Raw genomic sequence first — 24,657 nt, 5'->3', positions numbered from 1 at the left:
TAGATAGATAGATAGATAGATAGATAGATAGATAGATAGATAGATAGATAGATAGATAGATAGATAGATAGATAGACAGACTATTTTGCATGATTTTTAGGACTAGTTCTCAACTTCAAGCAGTTATTAGTGAGTGGCTAATTAGCCCTGAAAGTGTTAGCAATCCTCTCTCAACAATATTATGATTGTTTTGAATACTAACACATATATGCCAGCTGATTTTTATGGCATTACTGAGATCAAACTACATGTAAGTGGTGAAATAGTTAAGTACTCTTGTAAATAAATGCTGCAGGATGCTAACATTTGTAGCCTACATTACTATACACATTTAGCTACTCTGCTAGCAGTTCAGTCTACGCCTGTAAGTCTAGAAATCTGACAAAACTAAACAGAGACCATCTCTGTAAAACTTTTTTTCTTCTTTCTCTGCAAGTGACTACTCTATTTACAGAATGTAACATCACTTTTTCACTGCTGCACCACACACTAAAGATGCCGTGGGCAGAAAGTCTCTGAAACGTCAGGAAGTGTCTTTAATGAGCAGTTACCTGAGGGCACGTCCACACTAACGATGGGTATTTTGACCTGCTTAAGAGTCACCAGCATCCCAGCATAAGGCTCCTTCACATCCTTGTGGTCAGTTTCGGGTCCCAGGATGGCGTCGATCACCAGATTGTAGGCATCATTTAACAGCTGGACCTGGTTGTCAGGGTCAGACGGGACTCAATGAGGATTGACACGTGTCCAGTAGAGTGAACATCACATTGACATCTTTCTGCCAGTGGGCTGAGCTTCATTATTCAAGACTGACACCTACCTCTGTGGGAAGATAGGATAGGAAAGGGATGTCCATTTTTTCACATTGAACAGTGAAGTCTTGGTGCAAACCCAGGGTAGAGCGCTTGGGATAGAAAATGGTGGGCTCGTATTCCTAAATGAGGAAGAAAGGGCTTTCTATTAGGAACAAACAGCATTTTTTGGCCATGTCCATATTTTCATAAATTTTCCTACGACTTAGTCTTGATTTCAGAGGTCGCCACAGCGGAATGAACCACCAACTAATCTGGGATATGTTTTACGCAGCTGATGCCCTTCCAGCCACAACCCAGTACTGGGAAACACCCATACATACTCATTTACACACACATACACTACGGTCAATCAGGTTTTTCAATTCACCTTCAGCAAGTCTTTGGACTGTGGGGGAAACTGGAGCACCCGAACGAAACCCACGCAAACACAGGAAGAACATACAAACTTTACACAGAAATGCCAACTAAGCCAGCCAGGACTCAAACCAGTGACCATCTTGCTGTGAGGCGACAGTGCTAACCACTGAGCCACCGTACCGCCCTTAATATATTTTATTGTGTGTATATTTTTATCAGCTGTTCGAAAATTATGGACACCATACATGAACCAAACAGTTCATGCTTAGCCTCTATGAAGTATTTAGTCCCCCGGTGAATATGTAAGGACATTTTTGAGTTCATGAATCCATTAACACATTAACATAATTACCTCATAATTTAATTTCAGAAGAACAGTAGTAGTGATCAATGTGAACTAAAAATGTATGGTTTTCCAGCACATCATTTGGTCTGAATGCAAAATATATATTCTTAATGAGTTCCCGGCTAAGTTCATTACAAACCTGCAGTTAAACTTAATGTTTTTGTTACATAACGTTGGTACAGACACAAGAATCCATGGCAGATGTATAAAACAGCTGCCATCATGTGATGACCCTCTATTGTTCGTTTTAGTTTTTCTCTCGAGTTTTTTTTTTTTTTTTCGTTCCAAGAATCTCTTCATGTAAACTGGCCAAATCCTGACTGGCCAAATCCTAACTTCACTCCATCAGAACAAAAAGAAGAATAACTTTAACAGAGTATACGTTTATTAGATGGATACTGATGCTTCATAAATCTAGCATTTCAGAGTAGTTAAATTGAGGCATATGGTTTTATCCATGGGACTTTGGATTTCGAAAAGTACTTCCTGTTTGATAGGCTTAAGAAGGGGCTGAAAACTAAAAGGGATTGATGATTTCATGAAAAAAAAAATGTTTCAGAAGAACAATTATTAACAGAAAAGTAGAGCTGTGGTGAAATATTGTTTGAAAATATCGACTTTTTAAAATGCATCACTTTTCTCTCTTGGATCAATTCTGAGCTTAGTTTTTAACTGCAGATGGCGCTCTAGGCTAGTTTTTTAAGGAAGAGCACTAGTTTCAAGTTATGTAATGCAATATGTGTATTTATATAGCGCATTTAACATGTATGGCCATATACCCAAAGTGCTTCACAATCATGAGGGAGGGTCTCTCCACACCACCAGTGTGCAGCATCCACTTGGATGATGTGACGGCAGCCACAGGACAACAGCGACAGTGTGCTCACCACACACAAGTTAAAGAGGGAGTGGGAGAGTGATAAAGCCAATTCAGCAGATGGGGATGATTCGGAGGCCATGATATGTAAGGTCCGATGGAGGTAATTTTGCCAGGACACTGAGGTCACCCTTACTCTTTACCAGAAGTGCAATGTGATTTTTAATGACCACAAAGAGCCTCGGTTTAACGTCTCGTTCGAAAGACGACGCCCACTGACAGTATGGTGTCCCCTTCACTATACTGGGGCATTAGGACTCAAGGCTGATTTATACTTCTGCGTCAAGTGCACATGTATGCTCTGGCGCAGCCTTCGTGTGGTCACGAATGCCTCGCTGTGGCTATCGCCAACGCTGATGCGCACCTCTCAAAAAAATATAACTAGCTCTGTGATTGGTCAGTTTGGTAGCGCTGACAAGTGCGAGTGTTTACAGGTGTCAAGTCCCGTGAAGGAGTTCCAGATGAAAACTGTTGCTTTATGTTTACGTTATGATTAAAGTAGTTGCACATCCCCCAGTTCCTGCCTCGAAATGAGCGAGTTTGAGCCACTTGTACATTAAGATAGTTCAGAAAAAAGCAAAACACCAGCTAAGAAACTCGACACAGAGGAACATAAAAACCTCACTGCCAGCTAGCGTTTCGGAAGTGTTATTGCAGAGGTTGAGCGCCCCCTGCTGGCCTCACTAACACTACTTCCAACAACAACCTAGTTTGTATTGACTTTATTCTGCGATGCGGAAGTGCGCCCGATTTTGCGATTGTTTTGGAACTTCTGATTCAGTTGCCTATGGGGGAAATGACAATGAATAACAATTGGCAGAAAACTGCAAGTGTGTTCATGACTATACAAAAAAATTAGACAAATGTAATAAGAACATCTCAGTTTGAACATCAGGCATCATAATAACGTTTTTTATGTCTAAAAATGAATGGAAGTGAATGAGACTGGAAGTCTCGAACCAAAAAGATTCCAATGACGCTCGTACATAAAGATTAAGGTCAATAAGGTGGAAACTATGTTTCTATGTGAAAAGTAAACTTGAAGAAAACTTGTGAAAAGACCTGAAGATGTCAACCGAATGAAAATTAATTTTAGAGGAAGAACAATTTTTGTTTTTTAAATCAAAACTACACAATTAGACAATTAAACTGAATTAAGAAAACATACGGTCGATTATGATTTCATGTTAACTTTAAAAAACATGCAAGCACCCCTTCGTTATCTATTCTGTCTCTGTGTTCTTTGGCATACCACTCTATACTTACAAACATGCGCAGATGGCGCGCACACACCAAACCGATGGAGCCGTTCTGCTCGGGACCACAAACAACCAGCAGGGTGGGCTGCTTTTTACTGAGAGAGCTTAAAGGGAAAGCCTGGAGAGAGACAGAGAGAAACAGTTATACACAGACTTATCTGTATTAGGAGAGTTATTGTTCATCACAATAACCCAGCAACAGTTGCAACAATAGTAAATACCCATGGAACTATTGTCACAGGATACACCCTTAAAATAACACAACTTCTGACAGGTTTCTAAACGGGACAATCGCTGCTTAGATTTTCCGACACATGTCAACACACTTTCCATAATCAATCTATTATTGTGAAGAGTCTAATTATTCATTGCTATACAGAACTAACAAAATATTAATAGTTTGAAATTAGGCTTCCATCTGCTATTGATTGACCAAACAACTTCAATGTGCGCCATTGGTTGAACTGCTGTTTTGCATGACTGGTCAGAATATTCAAGTCAGAATGAAATCAAAATGTACCCTTCTTATTTTTATACGTACACTACCTGACAAAAGCCTTGTTGTCAATCCCAGTTGTAAGAGCAACAAATACTAGCTTGACTTCTAGTTGATTATTTAGAAAAGTGGCAGAAGTTATGTTTTCCGCTGAATCATCTGTTGAACTGCATCCCAATCATCACAAATACTGCAGACCTATTGGAACCCACATAGACCCAAGTTTGGTGAAGAAAAAAATCATGGTTTGGGGTTACATTCAGTATGGGGGCGTGCAGAGTGGGTGGCAACATTGACAGCCAGAGGCATCAAGACACTTGTGCTGCCCATTATATTACAAACCACAAAAGAGGGCAAAATCTTCAGCAGAATAGCGCTCATACTTACCAAAGAAGGTCAAGGTGCTTCGGGATTGGCCAGCCCAGTCACCAGACATGAACATTATTGAGACTTTTGTCAGGTAGCCTTTGTCATGGTAGTGCTTGTTATAAATTATATTTGTACACATCATTATTTGGTAAAGATTAAGTTGCCCTAGAAATATCAATAACCTTCTCTCCTCCCTCGAAACGACTTCACTTCTGGTCACATAGAATGCCTCAAGGGAGGGGCTACCAGTGGGTGTGGCTTTCTGCTCTGCCTTTATCCATTTGTCAATCTTCTGACATTTTGTTCGCAACACCCATCTTCCAGTGATTCCATTGGTTCCCAAAGAACGAAATTATGCAGCACTTTTTTCTCATTTAAAGACCGCTTCAAGTGGATGTCATGATAGAGGGAAAAAAAAGGACAATCTTAACTTCTGTTTCATGACGACTTTAAATGATGACTTGAAATATTTTAACATTTAGAATTATATTCGTAACTAACAGTCCTGATGCATATCAACAATAAACATGATGTTATGAAGAGACTAATGAAGTAAGAACAACAGTTAAGGTAATGCGCACGCTGAATTCAGCTCCAATTAACCAGCGGTGTAATATGGACCGCAGCACAACAGTGGGCGTAATTGCATACTTCCGAGTAAGAGAGGAAGCCAGACGCTAATGAAGCTAATGGCACTTTGGAGAGAAATTATCAGCTGACATGGATGTTCCATTAGCAAACTGATGAAGTTTAGATTACATTATCATCGCTTGGCGTCTTAGTCAAAGCACAGGGTGAACAAGAGTTGAATAAGCGTTTTGAGTGTGGAAAATCAACATCTGTCTCCATCTGTTGTCATGCTGAGGAGGAATCTGAGTAGGACATTTTCCCCATAGAGAGCTTGTCAATGAAGTTGAATGTAATGGGGAATGTTTGGGAGTAACTAAATCTTACAAAGCCATAGACTGGTTTAAGTCATGTGACACAAAGCACAAGATGACAGGTAAAAACATCAACGCTTCATGTAACATATTTCACTAACTAAAAAGAAGTCTTAGCATTTAGCACTCTAGCATGACAGAATGCAAAGTGTTTGTTATGTGTTATAACTCATGATGAGAGATTGTTCACAGACTGACCCCTGTAGGCCAGGAGAGCTAATGAACATTGTAGCAAAATACATTCAATGGATGTCTGTGTCTGTATACCAGTCAAATTAAGTAAATCAGGGGTGCCCAAACTTGGTCCTGGAAGGCCGGTGTCCTGCAAAGTTTAGTTCCAACCCTAATCACATACACCAGGGCTACCTAATCAAGCTTTTACTAGATTTTGCAGAAACATTGGTGCAGGTGTGTTGAAGGAATTTGGAGCTAAAATCTGCTGAACACCAGCCCTCTAGGAAAGAGTTTGGGCACTCCTGAAGTAAACAAATTAGTGATTGAACCAATTGCTTTGCAAAATGATTCAATGTTTCGAAGCATTCAGAACAGCACATTAAGAACACCTGCTGGTAAAAGTATTGTAAATGCAATAAAAACATATTTAAAAAATATTTTTAAATATGTGTCTGCAAAATGTGTGTTCTTTTTACAATTTTTAAGGTATATATATTGTTTGTTTCATAGTGGACTTTGCTCAGCGCCAAAAAAAGGACTATTTACTAATATTATTCCTTTTTTAATTGACAAATGTCCTACTGAAGTGTCTAAAAACTAGTCAAACTGTTCCAAGATCAGATAAAAAAATTAAACCTGTTTGATGATCCGCCACTGGGGGCCTGAGTAGGGCCTGTCTCCGGACTGCAAGACAGTGGCATAACATCACAAGGCCTTATGGGCGAAACTTATAGTAGGTTAGAGGCGTAACTTGAAGCTGGAGACCCACATCAAAACTATTTTGTTGGAAAGATGGCGCTGTACATCAGTTAATGTAATTAACGGCTACACCTAAACCCAACCATCACTCTTATTACCGTCTACACCTCAACCCAACCACCAAATTTATTAATTTTACTAAATCTATTGGTTATTGTCACAATTTATGATGGCATACTGTCAAAAATGGGACAAATGAGCTCATATATGGGCCAAATTCTGGACTTTGTCAGAAGGGGGGTGGGTCTTTCGAATCCTAACTTCATAACTGTATTATTGTTAATGTACAATTATTACACTAAATAAATAACAGAAATTAATCCTAAATTTAACTGGAAACCAATCTAAAAAACACAACGGGACTGATGCTAAGATACTTTAAGAAATCTTTTGCATGAATATTAATTTCATTTGAATAAAATTTTCTAGACAGTTCTAAAGAATACAAAAAAGGATGTTTTAATGAATTATCTGTTTGTTGTCTTAGATGCGACTCATGGCAGAGAATTAGGTTTATTTAGACATAGCTCCTTGACTCCCTGATCATCTCTCTTTTTGCTTCAAACAAATAATCTATCAGGAGACATGCTTAGTCTAAATAAGGTCACCCTCATATTGTTTAAACTTTAGTTTTGTCGGCTTGCAAATCTCACTGCGTGCCGACACCTCTGCATAAAAGCCTGTTATGGCAGTTTCACAACGCATAAGCGGTGCGTGAGCAGCCCTGCTATTTTTCGGCGTGCATGTTCACAACCGGGACTTACAACGGGAGCAGAGCAGTCTCAAGCAGCAGCGGTGCTATGTTTTTTCTGTGCACATGCTCAGTTTTGTTCATGAGTAAACTACATTGCTTTCATCAGCGTTGATTCGGTTGCACATAAAGAATATCGTCTTTAATCTGGGATTACCACTCTTGATAAATACACAAAGCATTTACTGGGGCACTGGCGATTTTTACTGGGGCACGTGCCCCCCTAAACCCAACCATCATAGTTATTAACGTCTACACCATCCACAACCCTAAACCCAACCATATATTTATTTATTTATTTATAGACTTTCACTTCACGCATAGTTAGTGAATGAATAAACTTACATTACCTGTTGCCTACTGGTTGCAGATGCGTTTGAAGCAATCCATCACAGAACTGGAGCAAGTGCATTACTTTGATCATTTTAATATACCATATTAATAATAAAATCCCAATATTTAGAGTATATTGAGAGTTCATTTTAAGCTATCTAGCAGCCCACCTGCAGGATCGCTGAGGCTAGTAGGCTAGTACTAGTAGGCAGCAACTCACCGTTTGAAAATGCCTGCTTTATCGGATGAAATTAACTGTTTCTGTTGCGCCATCAAGTGGACACAACTGGAACAGGAGCTTCATTTATTGAAAAATTGCAGCTCATTTTTATACTCTACAGAATCATCTCACGGGCTGGATTAAGCCTGTTTGCGGGCCTGATCCGGCCCCCGGACTGTACGTTTGACACCCCTGGTCTACATGATCCTCAACCCTAAACCCAACTATCATAGTTATTAACATCTACACCAGGGGTGTCCAAACTCGGTCCTGGAGGGTTGGTGTCCTGGAGATTTTAGCTCCAACTTGCCTCAACACACCTGCAGAGATGTTTCTAGAAAGCCTAGTAAGAGCTTGATTAGCTAGCCCAGGTGTGTCTGATTGGGGTTGGAACTAAATTGTGCAGTACACCGGCCCTCCAGGACCGAGTTTGGGCATGCTTGGTCTACACCAGTGGTCACCAAACTTGTTCCTGGAGGGCCAGTGCCCTGCAGATTTTAGCTCCAACCCTAATCAAACACACCTGAACAAGCTAATCAAGGTCTTACTAGGTATACTTGAAACATCCAAGCAGGTGTGTTGAGGCAAGATGGAGCTAAACCCTGCAGGGACACCGGCCCTCCAGGACCAGGATTGGTGACCCCTGGTCTACACCATCCCTAACCCTAAACCCAACCATCATAGTTATTAACGCCTACAACAGGGCTCTCCAAACAGGGCTGGCGTCCTGGACAGTTTAGCTCCAACTTGCTTCAATACACCTGCCAGTTTATAGTATATCAGGTAAGAGCTTGATTAGCTGGTTCAGGTGTGTTTGATTAGGGTTGGAGCTAAACTCTCCCGGACACCGGCCCTTCAGGACCAAGTTTGGACACCCCTGGTCTACACCTTCATTAACCTTAAACCCAACCATTACAGTAACGTACAGCTGCGAGTTATGGAGGCTGTTATACTTGATGCACTCACCATTGTACTGGTATTTGCAACCACAGGGGGCGACGCTAAGTAGACTTATGCCGAGTTCAGACTGCATGATTTTCAAAGTAATCGTGTCACAGATGTTTTCACACTGCTTGACTATCTGGGCTAGCGTTTCGTCGCTGCTTTGTTTACACTGCAAGATGGTTCGGCGACAGGGACATTCACATTGCATGACTTTACTATAGGAAGAATCGCCAACAACTTCGTCCAAACTACGTCTCACAGCCAAAAACACGTCGTATATCTTTTTTTTATTAACTACATAATGAGAAAGAAGCCTTTAATGGGGTAGAACATGTACATGTTTGCTCACCTGGGTTTAAAGGGAATTAGCCATTTCTCCTCAACATTGATAATAAACTAATTTCTTTCTGTATGAAACGTCAAACAGACACGGTTGCTCCTGAGTCCTGTCAAACCTCCACTAGTTTTTCCTCCATTTCGTGGGTCCAATTAAACCGAAAAAGAGCGCTTTTAACTTCTCCCCCAGCCTCCCGCTGGCCTGCAGCAGTTATACACACACGCACACACAAGTGAAAGCTGCTCTCTCATTGGCTGTAGGCGATAGCTGATGTTATTTTCAGTCAAAACTCAATTCACACGGCATGATTTGAATCGCCGACAGCTCCAGATATTTAGCATGCCAAATATCTCACAGGCATCGGCAACTCATCGGCGATTCTCTCAGATCGCGTCTTTGAAAGTTCATACTGTGTGATTGTCACTCACGTGCACGAGCGGCGATTTGCCTGTGATTTCAGGCATTTGTCGGCGATTTCTCAAAACCTGTCGGCGAGCCAAAATCTGGGCTAAAATCACGCAGTCTGAACTTGGCATTACTGTCATAGCAGGACGTATGAAGAAGTTAGCGAGTAGAGTTGCATGGTGGAGTTGCTAAATGAATGAATATAATATGTCAAATGAATAGGTTGTGGATAAATTTGGAGAAAACTCAGAACATTTGCTTAAAATTCTCTGGTAAGTATCTCCGCCATCTTGCCTACATCTCTTTGTGAAGATTACAGCAAGTTAAGCCTCTAACTTACTACAAGTTATGCCCTTTCATCTTATACCCCTGTCTTGCAGTCCGCAGACAGATACACTTGGGAGGCCCTGAACTAAGAGAACCCATACAGTTTATGTAAATGTAATGTTGTAAGACAGATCGACCCAAGCAGAGAACGACTGAATTTTCGAAAGGTAAAACCCTGTTCACTGAAATGAATGAGAAATCTTGCCAAATTGATTCACACTCCAAACCACATTTTTTGACAGTTACAATGACAAATGACTTTCAAAAGATATCACCGGTATTTCAACTAACAAATTCATAAATTGTCATAAATGCACAAATACTTCTAGTTATGAAGGTTTATTTTTCTCAAAATCCAATAGATGCACCTCACTAATCTTCCGATTTGTGTCCACTGTATTCTGACTCACGTCCAGAATCATGTGAGAAAAGCAGACAGTCAGTTCACATGAAGTTCGCGTGAGTTTGAATGTGAAATAACAGCCATTCTGTCTGTTTCTTCTGCTCTGGAAAATGGCATGGAATAGAGTGTTCCTGGGCGCTGTGGTTAAGTGGATGCTCAGTTCATTTGTTTTGCAGGTCTGCTGCAGCTGTGCTGGAATCCTCCATCATGTCAACTGCTGCCAGGACTCTGGAGACGGCGCTCTGATCTGCTCCTGTTCGAGCCACTGAGCGCTTCCAGCAAATGAGCTCTCTGGAGGGGCGCTTTGCTAATTACTCTTGGAGATTTTTAGCCTCGACCCGACGCGCATTAACACCGGGGCTGTGTTTAATTCAGATGTGAACTGACGATGCCTTTTAAATTTAAATTAAACTGGGGGATTTGAACTCAGGTTGCATGATGGATGTCGAATTCTGACTTGAGTTTAAGGACACAAGAGTCAGAATGCAGTTGTATGAGGACATACCGAGGATGAACTGATATTACCAAGTCCAGATCAGATCACATTTAACTTGTCTTTTTATAAAATCTGTGTGAATCAATATGTCAATGTTATAAAACTGAAAATAAATATTAAGTAGGGGACAGGGCTTTCATTTTCTGTATCATTTACTCTTAGCAAACTAATAGTAAGAGCAGTGTGATTAACTATATTGTGGCTCAAGTGTAAAACTGACTTTAAAGGTGAAAGCAAATGGTCAGACTTTGATTACCAAGATTAAAACAATGTATTTTTTTCAGTGGATTAAATTGTATGGATAAACTTCACCTAGAGAATAGCAATGTGTACTAGCAAAATAAACACTGTAAAATTTGTATATAAATAGACTTTAAATGTGAAACTGTTGCATAACTTGACATATCAAAGCCAAATCATATAGTAATAACAACTCTGGACTGTATTTAGAGGTTTTAGTAAAGTTTGCAAAAAACAAAGTTTTTAAAGCACATTGTCTTCACCAGCCCCTAAATATTAAAGAGCCCCTATTATGGGTTTTTGAAAATTACTTTCTATGCAGTGTGTAACACAACACTAAGTGAATGAAAACATCCAGTGGAGGGTTAAATCTGAAAGTGCAACGTGTTTAAAACTATTGAGTCTTTAACGAAACAGTTGACTCAGAGTCGAATAAATGAATCATGTTGGGTTCGGATCTTTTGCTTGAACGCGTCGATGTCAATACCGTACATCACCATATCGGTAGTGTCAGAGCCGGTAAAACATGAACGCGCCTTTTCCTTTAAACACTAGCAGAGAGCTGGGGATTACAGGACTGATCATGACGCAAAGATGACGATCACTGACAGATGGAGATCTGGCTGTGGGGAATAAAGGGTTAAAGTTCATTTTCACAACAACACCACAGTCAACCTAGTTCTGTCTTTGTTCCTGTCATTCCTGTCATCTGATTTTTGATAAAATAACCTACGCTGCAATGCGGGATTCGTCGGCCGTTTGCTATTAAAAGAAGGAGCAGCAGAGACTATTTTGGAAGGGACTTTGTCAGTTACTGTTACAGTTCATATTGGACCAGTTTCTTCTTCCTCCTGATCATAACATGTGTCAAAATTGTTGCCTCATTTTGTGTAGTTAGCAAAATATTATTTAAGTGTGTGTTATTTGTCGTCGCTCCGCGCGAGTAATCACTCAGGTTAAACCTTCATGGGATTATTCACATATTGCGTCCAAAACCACGTTAAAAACGTGATGCGTGCTAATTCTTTTACTGATTAAAATGCGTTTCTGAACTCGCAATCCTCTGCCGTTTGCCTTTGCTATGGCCACCATCAGCTGTTTATACACATGGTCAATTTTCAAAATTGTTCAACTTTTGCCACTGTGTACATGTGTCATTCTAATTACTAGGGGTTAGGGTTAAGAATAGAGTATATCCTAGTTTTTAAATGCATTGCTTCTTTGCATTCCTGAGTTGGGCTATCACGTACTCTGTGTGCTACTTCATAGCCATGGTGGGTATTTCTCTCTGTCTTGTGCTAAACGCAGTCGACCAATCACAAGAGACTGGGTCATCGAACCAATCAGCACAGATTAGCTTGCCACTAAGGAGGGGTTTGGGAACAAATGAATCACTGAATGGATCATATGGGAGTCGTTGTTATAATTAGGTACAAAAAAATGCTTGTTATGAGACAATGAAAGTGTTTTTTGACCTTGCATGCATATCAGCCTGTTGTTGAAGACCCCTAAAATATGACCTTTTATAATGCATAATAGGGGCTCTTTAAAACTAAAACTAGTTTTACTTTAGTTTTACTTCTATTAATTATGATAATGATAGTATGAAAACGAACAAAAATTAAACTAAAACAGTCAACAGTCATTTTCATTATAAACATTCCAATATATGATATTTCAGTATATTAATTTGGTCATACTTAGCAAATTTCTATAGACAGTGGTCTCACATTTTTTATTTATTCTGCTTTATCATGTAACCATGTTGAAATAAAGGCCAGTGAGCTCACAGACAGTTTCATGTCAGTCTCTGCTTTTTTTTCTCTCTAGAAACACAAAGAGCGTTTCATGAGCCCCCGGTGATAAAAATAACTTCCTGATATCCAAAGCAGGGAGTGATCACAGACATCAGCCTTGACGTAGCGCAACACCAAAGCATTTTTCCCCCCCGATGTAGACGGTGACGTTGACTTTGGCGTCCGTTGCGCTGGATAGTTTGGTTGTGAAATCACATTGTGGTAAAATACAACCAAGATTACATTCCCCCCACACACACAACTGTGCTGATGTAATGCTCTTCTCGCAGTTACCGGCTACTGTGTTTTCTCTAGCCACAATTTATGGCGACCTCACAAAGGTCACAGCGCAGGAAGTTTTGTCGACGCTAACCAAGTCTGTAAAGCACTAGAAAACTTCACACGGGCCAAATCAGGAAGCAATTTGGGGCTTTAAGCAACTCTCAGGTAGGTCAAGAGGAGCCCCGCGCTGCCTGTCAGGCTGACTGGATCCAGATGGAGCGCTGACCGCAGTAGTCTGGTTTGGGTTGGCCTGACTCTATCGGAGCCCTCAGGATGTCCTGAGACCGCCATACTGCAAGCCCGAGTCAGAACGGAGACTTTCAACACCTTCTGGGATGGCGTGCTGGGTTTGTCATGAGGGGTTTTTAAGCAGGAGGATAAAATGGGATTTTAGAGGGGCAGGGGGTAAAGATGGGATTTAATATGATCCCCTCTTGAAAAGCTTCTCTTTTTTTTGTAAACCTTTTGTGTGAAAGCCTATTTATGCCTCAGAGTTTCCCAACATTTCACATGAATTTACATGTAGTGTCTTTATATTTTTAAAGATGTTTAGGGGCATACATCTTGCAATTTAATTAAATTTAACACAACCCACCAGGAAAAAAAACTATAAAAATACTATAAATACTATAAAAAAATACTATAAAAACTAGTGATTTTGAACCATAAAGTAGTGTTATACAGTATTTTCAACTCTTTGTTGATGAATGCTCCGGCGTATTATACACTCAAAAAAATTATTTATGTTTTGCTTATTCAATCTACTTATTTAAAATGAGCTACACAACACAATTCTTGACATTTGATTGGGACAACGTAATGTTTTTATGTTCAATCCACATAAATTTGTTAAAAGTGTTACGTTAACTTAATCAATTTGTGTTGGGACAACATGAATGAATTGTGTGGAACCCTACATTTTTTACAGTGTAGACGTTGGGTTCCACAATTCTTTTTGTTGTCACAAAAAACTTTGCTTGTCTACAAAAAATAAAAAAACCTAAGAATTGGGTCATTTCAACTCATTTTTAAATAAGTGGATTAAGTGAAGTTAAATAAATGAATTAAGTTTGACAAACTTAATTTATGACAGTTTTCAGTAATAAATTAAGTTATTTTAGGTGTAACAAGTTTTAGTCATTTAGTCATGGCAGGCATAAGTATTGTTTGCTATTAATAGTGAACAATACTTGCCACAAACCATAAAAGTAATATTATTATTAGTGTTGTTAACATAGAAAGAAATTTATTTGTACTCTAATAAAAGTATTATTATAATTTTTATTATATTAACATGGGAAGAAAATTATTTTTACTGTAATAAAAAGTATTATAATTATTATTATTGTTGAATTAACATGAGAAGAAAAGTATTTGTACTCTAATAAAAGTATTATTATTATTATTATTATTATTATTATTATTATATTACAGTTTTTCTGTCGCTTTGGTGCGTTTCTCACAACACTAGTGCATTTCTGCACAACAGTTAATGCGTTTCTCAAAACAATTAGTACAAACTGCAAAACCTAGCTGATAACCTGCAAAAACGTGTCACTTGCTGAAAATGGATAGTACATTCCTCAAAAGCAAGTATTCATGTCAATCAAAAGTGTCAGTGTCATCAAAATGAAAAGTCCTGACATCATTGTTTATGAACAAGATAGTCAAATGGCTTAGTCACGTTTTCATTATGTCAGTTTACTCTGTACATTTTTTTTCAATGCAAAAAAGTGAGATTTTGGTGACACTTCCTGAAAATGCCCAAGACAGCGCTATATACTATTTGCACAGCCGTTTGAAAACTACAGTAAAGTTAGACATCACTGCATTTAGTGAAGTATCTGAGTACAAGACACTGAATATGTAGGTTTCACAGTTTTTCTGCATTTGCTCGTTGCAATTCGAATTTAGTCACAGCATTGTGCAAAAGAATAAATAAACCCTTTACAACATAAACTTCCTTTGGGTAGAGCTGTGCACAACTGTAAACAATATTGCAGAACATATTTGAACTGAACCTACAACACAGGTCTGTAAATCATTCATAAAATTGTTCAATTTTTAAGGCATTTTCAGGAAAATAAAGATTTACATTTTTTTTATAAAATTTGTTAAACAGCTAGTTTAAAATTTTTGTATGTAATGACTCAAGCAATGAAACGAGGACTATTAGTTTTATATGGAATGACTATTAAGCATTTACAAGTTTAGTTAATTTTGACTGACATGACATAAGCAAATGATAATGTTATAAAACAGCAGAGAGTTTTGTGAAAGCAATTGATGCATGTCCAAAAGAATCTGCAGTGTGTTGGAAGGAATGAGAAACTGCTAGGATGTGCACAAATGACTAATTGTTTTGAGAAATGCATTACCTGTAGTGCAAATGTAAATAGTGTTGTGAGAAATGCACCAGAGCGACTGAGAAAAACTGTAACATGGGAAGGAAGTTATTTGTACTGTATGATCATTATCATGATTTATTCTGACTCATATCTCACATTTCTTGTAATTGCAACTGTTTTTCTTAGCTGCATATTGTTCTGTAGAAATTGAGCAAATCTCACAACAACACTTCCTCCTCAAAACTGCAACTATTTCTCATAATGTCAACTTTTTGTGACTCCCGTGCACTGAAAAAATGATTCATTGGATTTGCAAATTTTTGGGTAAAATTTGATATGGGCTGAATTTAAACAAAAAAAAAATTTAAGTACTGTCTAACTTAATTTATTTAAAATAATAATAATAATAATAATAATAAATAATAATATTAAAATATATATATAAATCACTTCTAAATTACTTTTTTTAATTCTTGAGCCAAAAATGCATTTTCATCAAAAATTAAACACACAAACATATATATAATTATTCATTCAAAAGTGCTGGATGGCCTTCTGCTGCACGTTTTTTATAACACGCTTCATGCAAAACCCCACAGAGCAGCAGAAGCAGTCGAACCCTGTACAGATCAAAGATTTCCTTCTGTTTTCATCACTTAAAGCAGTGCCTTGTCCCTATGGAGGATTGGTTGAAGTTCTGATGCTGAGAGCAGTAGTAAAAAAACAACTCGTAAACAGTAAATATTAAATTAAATTCAGGATTTAACAGCTTTAACAACATTTCACATTGGTTTGCTTTGTGTTGAGTGTCAGACAAACCTTGGTGATGGCAATAGCGCAGGCATGGCCCCATATTTCAATCAGCTGCTGCTGGCCGAAGCGGTAGTCCCTCAGGAGCTCCGTCTCAACAGTCGCCACTTCAGTTTTACTGCAAAACACGCACAAATTACATTGACACAGAGCACATGGTATTAGCCAATCTGATTTCACGGCAATGGATAACCTTTCTGATTTAGTGGCTCACTCTTATTTGATCACATTTGTACATTTTAGTATGATTTACTCATCTTCCAATGAGGGGTAGGTTTGAGGGGATGCCAATGGAGCTAATAATATGCCAAACAATCACAATCATCTACTCTTCCTTGTTGACCACCCCTGACCTACTTTCTGCTGAATCTGAATTTTATGATCTGAATTTCTGGTTTAGAATTTTAGGATATTGAATTTGATATTGAATTTGAATTTGTTTCTTCATCTTGAAAATTTGAAACTGTATCTTTACAAACTGGATATCTGCAGTGTATGAATCCAGAACGAAAAAAATCTGAAGTATGAAAATACGTCTATTAAAAAAATTCAGCCTTGAAAGATTCAGTTGTCTTAAATTTCAGATCCTCAATATTTAAGTTATGAAATTCAAAATAAGAAATTCTAATTCAAAACATTTTTAACAGCATATACAGATTTAGATTTATTAAATTACAATTGTCAATGCTTCAAATGAACAAAATTCAAGTTCAGGTTGTTTTGGCATATTAATAGCTCCATAGATACCTCCATCTAAAACTATGTTTTTTACTAATTAAATTGTATGAATTCATTCAAATTAGCCACTGAAATAGCTTAGTTTATGCTGGAAAATGCCACATCCGGAACCTCTGAAATCTGATTCGGCACCTCATTTTACCAATCCCCAGGGACAGACTGGCCATAGGGAGCACCGGGACTTTTCCCGGTGGCCTGGTGGTCAATCTGGCCTGCCACCATGAGAATGGCCTGCCGCGCACCAGCACAACGCCCGTGAATGTATAAAATAGTTACATTTCCTTCACTATTAGCCAGAGAGGGGGGACTTGAGTCACATGACTTGCAAAATTTAAGACTTGAGACTTGACAGATATCCAAAACAGACTCGACTTTACCTGGGCTTGACTGTCATGACTTGACTAGGACTTGAGTAAAATAACTCAAAATAACTTATATACTGTGTAGATTAACATATTATATTGGATTATTATAGGGCGGCATAAATTAGCCTGTCACTTTGTGCAATGATGGTATTTATAAAGTTTTCTAATGTTACCATACAGGGGCGGATTTCATGTTTATTTATTTAGCTGTTTTTATATCACTCAAACTTCTTTTCTACAATTTGTCTTTGTCAATATTATCTTAATGTAGTCTCTACATTTTAAATGATTGATTTTATTAAAATTAATTTACAACTTAAAATAATAAATATGTTTTTTTTAATAAATTTGCTGGACTGCTTCATGATTGGGGATGGTGGACAAATTTGTGCAGATGTAGTAATAACATTTGAATTCATATTATTGTTATTACATAACATTACATTATTATAACAATAATTGTACTAAATAATATTTATTTACATTTAAAAAAATTGAGAGTTTGACTCTCACTATACAAAATATGATAGAAAATGTAATATATAGTTTATACAGTAGGTATAATTTATACTTCTAGATATTTATTGAGGGCCCCCGGATTTCCTGAGGTTCTAAGAGGCCCCTTACCTTGCTTATTAGTTAAATTCGCCCCTGTTACCATTGTGTTGAAGAGCCGAGGCAGGGGTTTGTTTAAGTCTGTATTCATCCGCAGATAATATGACCTATAATCATGCAGGTGTATAAAAATAGTCTCTTTAATTGTTACATCAACACATGTTATTGGTAGCTAACACTTGATCACAAAGATTGGAGTTTATGTGGCATTTATGCAAATAAATCACTTAAATTAGTTTATTCTATATTAAATTATAATCAAAATGTTGCCTCAATCTGCTAACTTTTAGCTAACTTAAATAAATGAGTTAGTTTTCTCAAATGTTTTTGAGGCAACATGTTTTGTGTATTCTGAAGTTGTCAGGTTTTACAATGTGGAAACCAACCTCCTGACATTTACATGTGTATTTTGAGTGCATTGTGTTGGACATGCTATCCATTCCTGGCATGGCGTCTTAATGGCTAATGCTAGTTTAGCCACACACACAGAGCTAATGTTACTGTGGAGTACACTGTAAGTGTGAAATTCAGGCTCGCACTTCACAATTCAAATACAGAAAGACTTTTATGAGCCCACTTGATGGTTGAAACTTCAGAGCCCTCTGCTGGAAATGTACAAAAATACTGAGCTGTATGTGGGTCAGAGATGAAAAGGGGTTTCAGAACATCAAAGCTATAAAGCTGTGAAAAAATAAATATAAAAAAAATAATGAAAAATTAATTAAAACTTTTGCTATGATTCACCAAAGATACCCACTTAAATGTGATTAATTGTAACAATAGTTACACCAAAAATTGTTTTCAGGCATTTAGAATTAGAAAAATTGCAAAAGTCGTTGCAAAGTATAACCATAACAGAGTGAACCTTTATCACTTGCATGTGATTTAAAGACATTTCAAGCGAGTGTAAAGCATTTGAGCGCAATAAAGTACAGCATTTGTAACATTATTGATAAATAATTGTACTTATTGGACTTATTAATGCAATTAAGACTAAAAAATGTAATTGTACATTCCATGATTCAATTTCAGTAACTGAATGCTGTTTGACTCTACAGAAAACCATAAAGCACTGTTTATTTTACATGTTTCTTTGCTCTTTTGCAATTATTCTTGCTTACAATTGTTTTTTTGTTTTTTTAAAGATATATATTATATTTATATTATTATCTAATATACATAATTTGCGTCCTTACAAAAGCATCCAGATCAATTTGATTTAAGGATTTTTTCCCCCAAATTGAGCTATTCGACCCATCTGGTGAAATTGTATTCATATTGCAATATATATCACAAAAAAACAAAATATCGCTATATATATATATATATATATATATATATATATATATATATATATATATATATATATATATATATATATATATATATATGAAGTCAGAATTATCAGCCCCATTTATTTTTTCCCCGATTTTTGTTTAACGGAGAGAAGGTTTTTTCAACACATTTCTAAACATAATAGTTTTATTAACTCATTTCTAATAACTGATTTATTTTATCTTTGTCATGGTGACAGTAAATAATATTTGATATTTTTCAAGACACTTCTACACAGCTTAAAGTGACATTTAAAGGCTTAGGGTAATTAGGGAAGTTATTGTATAACAATGGTTTGTTTCTTTAGACTATTGAAAAATAATATAGCTTAAAGGGGCTAATAATTTATGAATAATTAATTATGACCTTAAAATGTTTTTTAAGAATTAAAAACTACTTTTATTCTAGCTGAAATAAAACAAATTAAGACTTTCTTCAGAAGAAAAAATATTATTAGACAAACATAATTTGGGAAATATTTTAAAAAAGAAAAAACTATTTAAAGGGGGGCTAATAATTCTGACTTCAACTGTTTGTGTGTGTGTGTGTGTGTGTGTGTGTGTGTGTTTATATATATATATATATATATATATATATATATATATATATATATATATATATATATATATATATATATACGTCAATGTTTACTATAATACTACAAAATGCTTGACCTAAAAAAAAAAAAAAAAAAAACACTGATCTCATTAAGGATTTAGTTAGCATTAATAGCTGTTGATGGCTTATTTCCTCAGATACATTTCTGGCTTTTGTAGCGTGTTGTTTTAAAGTTGTATTTCACCCTGAGGCATTTTTCCACTGTGTTTCCAGGACAACGTGTTTTGTTTGTGTTTGTTTGTTGTCTCTTATTGCTTTGGGCACCAGAGGGACAGAAGAAAAAAACTATTTTTAAAAATGATTATACATTATTGAGTTCTCTCAGCTGTACACACTCGGCTGAATGTAACATTTTCCATTTCAGTTCCAGACATCCTTCTGTCACTCTCTACTTCTCAATCCTTCAGATAGATAGATAGATAGATAGATAGATAGATAGATAGATAGATAGATAGATAGATAGATAGATAGATAGATAGATAGATAGATAGATAGATAGATAGATAGATAGATAGATAGATAGATAGATAGATAGATAGATAGATAGATAGATGTGTCATTGGTCAGTGAATATAGATCAGGACTGGGGTCGGTGTGTGCTCTGATCATTGGCGTGAGTCTCTGCATGGGCTTTTCCAGCGTTCTGGCATTTACCGTCTCCAATAGAGCTGCACAGCCGTCAAGCCGAGTTTGCAGGGGGAGATTTCCTGGCGTACTGTGACACAGTGATATTTGTAAAGTTCAACCGAGTCTAGTGCTTTTGATATTTCCGTTCCCACCGACCTATTCAAGGAAATCCTGTCGGCTGTGTATTTTCCCAATTTCTCAGAAAGGTTCCCAGCGTGAGATAAAACTGAGAAGTGTTGTTTCCCGTATACAGCAAAGATTTCTTACTTCACTTAAGATCCCTCAATGTTAACAGTTTAAATGAGTCCTCAACCTTATTCATTTGTGGTGGGGGAAACTGCAGTGAGGGAATATCCCCACCAGGGGACAGTGTGACTTAAACTGCTCTCCCAACATCCACATCATCCATCAGGACAAATTACGACTAACATAATAACATATAAGAACATACAATGAGAAATAAAGCTTCCAAAATTGGAGTTTTCACAGCAATGCCATACAACAAGAGTTTTTGTTGAGAATAGTTCTCAAAAGAACAACCTTAAAGTAACGACTCTTTAGGAATCAGTGGTTCCATAAAGAACCTTTATCATCTAGAATCGTCTCATTGGCCAAAAAATTAATTTATATTTTCACACGGAGACAAAAAATATTAATAATTTAAAGAAAAGTCAATAAAGAAAAAATAACCAATATAAACTATAATAAATGTGATTACATTTATATAAAAAAGATTAAATTAGAGTATTATTTGTAGTTCCCCAAAGTATATTTCAGCAAAGATATCAGCTTTATCTCATTAACAAAATGTTCTTCTGCTATAAAAAACTTTTTGTATCAGTTTACACTTAAAAAATAAGGGTGCGTGTCCACTGAAGTGCTGAAAACACCAATGCTCTTCTAAAAACAGTCAGCTGTGAGTGCTTTTTTTTTCTCAGAGATTAAAAAACAGGGGCTCACTGCCTCATTACGCTGCTGATGTTTAATGGGTCATGAAACACCAAAATGAGATGTTTTTTTTAGATGTTGACAGTCATATATGTGTCCCATGTTGCTAAAAGCACTACGAGAACACATACATTTAGCTAAAAAGTGAAAATGTATTGTTTTTGCAATTTTAAGAGCAAATTTATTCTTCCGGTTTAAAAATATTTAATCTCCGTCACAGCGATGAGATCACTGTAAATTCCAGCATGGAGATTGGTTGTCTGTAGCGGCTAGTAAAAAAAGGGACATTATTGTGGATTAAAGTGGTCTGGTAACACGTGACAAAAGTAAGTTTGTAAGGAACATTTTTTTACCCAAGAGCTTTCGTAAATGTAATAATATTGTAGCTATATTACTGTAAACTTAGTAACTAATTCAGTTTGACTAAGGTATTTCTTAAAAAATGAAAGAGTAATGCTGATGATACTTACTAACTCTGCCATATGAATAAACATAAACAAAGAACAATGATCCGTAGAGACAGAACAATCAACACCAACTGGAACCGCGTCTGTTTTTAAACAGTGGCAAATCCATTTTCACCATTTCCAGATTCGACAAGCTCTCGGGTAAAAAATGTTTCCTACAAACATATTTTTGTTGCATGTTAGCAGACCGCTGTAATCCACGCAGGTGGGTTCGCACGCTCGCAGGATAATGGAAATAAAACCTTCATTGTGGCACATTTATAAATGAAACACAGACGACATGTCTTCGAATAATTCTACTACTACTTGTTTTAATTATGGTTGGCAACACAACATGGCATCTGAACATTGTGCAGGTAAAAGGTCTTCGAAGATACCATTTATATCAGTTAAGTGGTCACACTTTACAATAAGGTTCATTAGTTAATGTTAATTAATGCATTTACTAACATGAACAAACAATGAACAATACATTTACTACTGTACTTGTTTAAGTTAGTAAACGTTAGTTAATGAAAATACAGTAGTTCATTGTTAGTTCATGTTAACTCATGGTGCATTAACTAATGTTAACAAGCATGGACTTGGATGTTAATAATGCATTAGTAAATGTTCAATTATGATTAATAAATGCTGTACAAGTGAGGTTCATGATTAGTTCATGTTAGTAAAGGCATTAACTAATGAACCTTATTGTAAAGTGTTACCAATTAAGTTGCACCTCATTTACAACCGCTGATTGGTTCGAACCAAGTCTTCCTCATGAATCAATGATGAAAACTCAATGACATCACGTTGTACCGGCCGATACAGACATTTAATCTCCACGATGGAATTTACACAATGATCACATGGCCGTGACGCAGATGGACACAAATTTCTTTTCAAACTAGAAGAACGAATTTGCTCGAAACAACGCAAAAACAACCAACTTTCACTTTGTAGTGAAATATATATATATATATATATATATATATATATATATATATATATATATATATATATATACTTTTGAACTTTATATATAACTGTCAACATCTCAAAAATGTGTTTTGGTGTTACATGTACATGATCCTTTAAAATACGGTTCTTTTATTGACAAAAACAGAAAAAAAGCTCAGCTCTTGAAAAAAAATGCTGTGCTGGACACATGTCCTTTCAAAATAGTGACATAAAAACCTTTCACCAAACCATTCTTACAACTTCATATCCTCTAATGTTAATAACAATTTTACACATATAAAGAACCCTTTTGTACTATAAATATGGCATAGATTGGGTTCATGTTCGAGGTACTTAATGTCACAGCTGATGCCAGTAAACAACCTTTCTTGAGATTCCCGAGTATGCAGAGCTCACCAGGTTTGCATTAGCATCACCTTTGGCATTGCTGTAGCATCGGTCTCGGCCTAATTGTTGTTGATCACCCTTACAGCAGATCCACACATGACTGCACAGCCAAAAGAACAACAGTATCAGGCCAGGCATTTACCCTGAGAGTCTCCCTAATTTCCCCATGAGGAGCAGCTCTATCTGAGAGCTGTGAATTGTGCTGTTCAGCTGTAATAACAACTCGGCTAATGAGCTTGTTTACCTCCAGCCTGCTAGCTTGCTTAACACACAAGAGTGCTGGAAGAGTTTCGCCTGTTAGCGAGGCCATTTGTTGATTTGCATAGCACAAAATGGGGGATACGACGCAAAATCCCCGTTTTTCCTTCGTTTTCAAATACTATAATTACCTCAACACACCAAGAGACAGCCAAATAAGCACCTTTCTGGTCTAAATCAGCAGGCTTGTTTTGCAGGACCAGCCGCTTCTGACAAGTATCCGGTTCACAACTCGATGTTCTCAGCGAGGACTGATTTAACAAAGGAAATGAGTGGGTGAAAACGATATAAAAGAAAGTAATGGCTATGGAGAACAGAATGCCATTTGCATAGCCGCCAAATGTACCCAATATCTCGTTTAGGGGGTTGGATCGCCACATTTGACATCTGCTAATTTGTTCGAGACTGAATTGTTTTCTTAAAGTGCTGCGCAAAACTATTTAATGGCAGATGATTGAATTGCACCCCTGGTGTGATGATGTTATGAGCATTTGCTTGCTATTTAAAACAGCATTTGAAAAAAAATCATTTAAGGGTTAATCTGCAACTGCTGTGACATTTCCATCTGCATTCCTAATTCTAAAACTCATAAATCACACATTACACCCATCATGTTCCATGAAGTATTGAACAAAACTAAATGTTAACTAATTACCTTAAAAATATATGCAGTTCTAGGCTCTGTACATACAAACTCATGGATTTTAAAAATAGCAGCTTTTTCTATGTGGTTTGGTTGTACATATTAGGTTACTAAAACCAAAACGTTTTGAAAACTCCTTCCAAGGAAAAGATTTACAAAAATGTTGGGGTTTGTCTTTACTGTTATTTCCTTTGTGTGACAAAGATTGTGTACCAAGATGTGCAACTGTGCAATGGCCAAGGTAACCAAATACCAATGGGACTCATGATGTAGATATGGACAATTATCCAACCTAATTTTGGAACAGAAACATCAGAATGAAGCCTACTGGAACCAATAATAAGACTCATTGAGGGTTCTGGTTGGCTAACATGACTTTACAGTTAGGATTATATCACCACCTGTTGCTTTGTTTACTATAATACCCATGTAAATGTGGACATAGCCTTACATTACAAAGGTTTTGGGACACCTCTTGAAAGCAGGGTTTCCAATCACTTCCATGGCCACTAGTACATAAAATCAATGAGTTCATTCATGATACAGTGATAACCCAGCAAGCATTTTTTTGTGTTTAAAAGATGTCTAATAGTCATCTAAACAAAGT

The 24,657-nt window shown here is 36.9% G+C and overlaps 1 protein-coding gene across 2 annotated transcripts in view; it reads right to left on the bottom strand.

Annotated features, from left to right (window-relative positions):
• Positions 1–24,657, bottom strand: part of yjefn3 (YjeF N-terminal domain containing 3) — a 75,643-nt gene that overhangs the window by 2,236 nt on the left and 48,750 nt on the right. Inside the window, exons 1-5 of one of the 2 annotated variants that reach the window (XM_087302896.1) lie at positions 7,648–7,695; positions 7,495–7,558; positions 3,662–3,772; positions 821–934; positions 552–702 (exon numbers count right to left, since the gene is read on the bottom strand). In XM_087302896.1, coding sequence (XP_087159022.1) covers positions 552–702; positions 821–934; positions 3,662–3,667 — 271 coding nt within the window. In that variant the 5' untranslated portion in view covers positions 3,668–3,772; positions 7,495–7,558; positions 7,648–7,695. Of the gene's footprint in view, positions 1–551; positions 703–820; positions 935–3,661; positions 3,773–7,494; positions 7,559–7,647; positions 7,696–16,095; positions 16,205–24,657 lie in introns of those variants that run through there. The other variant, NM_001044843.1, reaches the window with a different exon arrangement.

The sequence above is a fragment of the Danio rerio genome, chromosome 22 (assembly GCF_052040795.2).
Source record: "Danio rerio strain M-AB ecotype USA chromosome 22, GRCz13ab, whole genome shotgun sequence".
Lineage (NCBI taxonomy): Eukaryota > Metazoa > Chordata > Actinopteri > Cypriniformes > Danionidae > Danio > Danio rerio.
The sequence above is the reverse complement of the archived record's forward strand: the minus strand, read 5'-3'. Positions and strand labels throughout refer to the sequence as shown.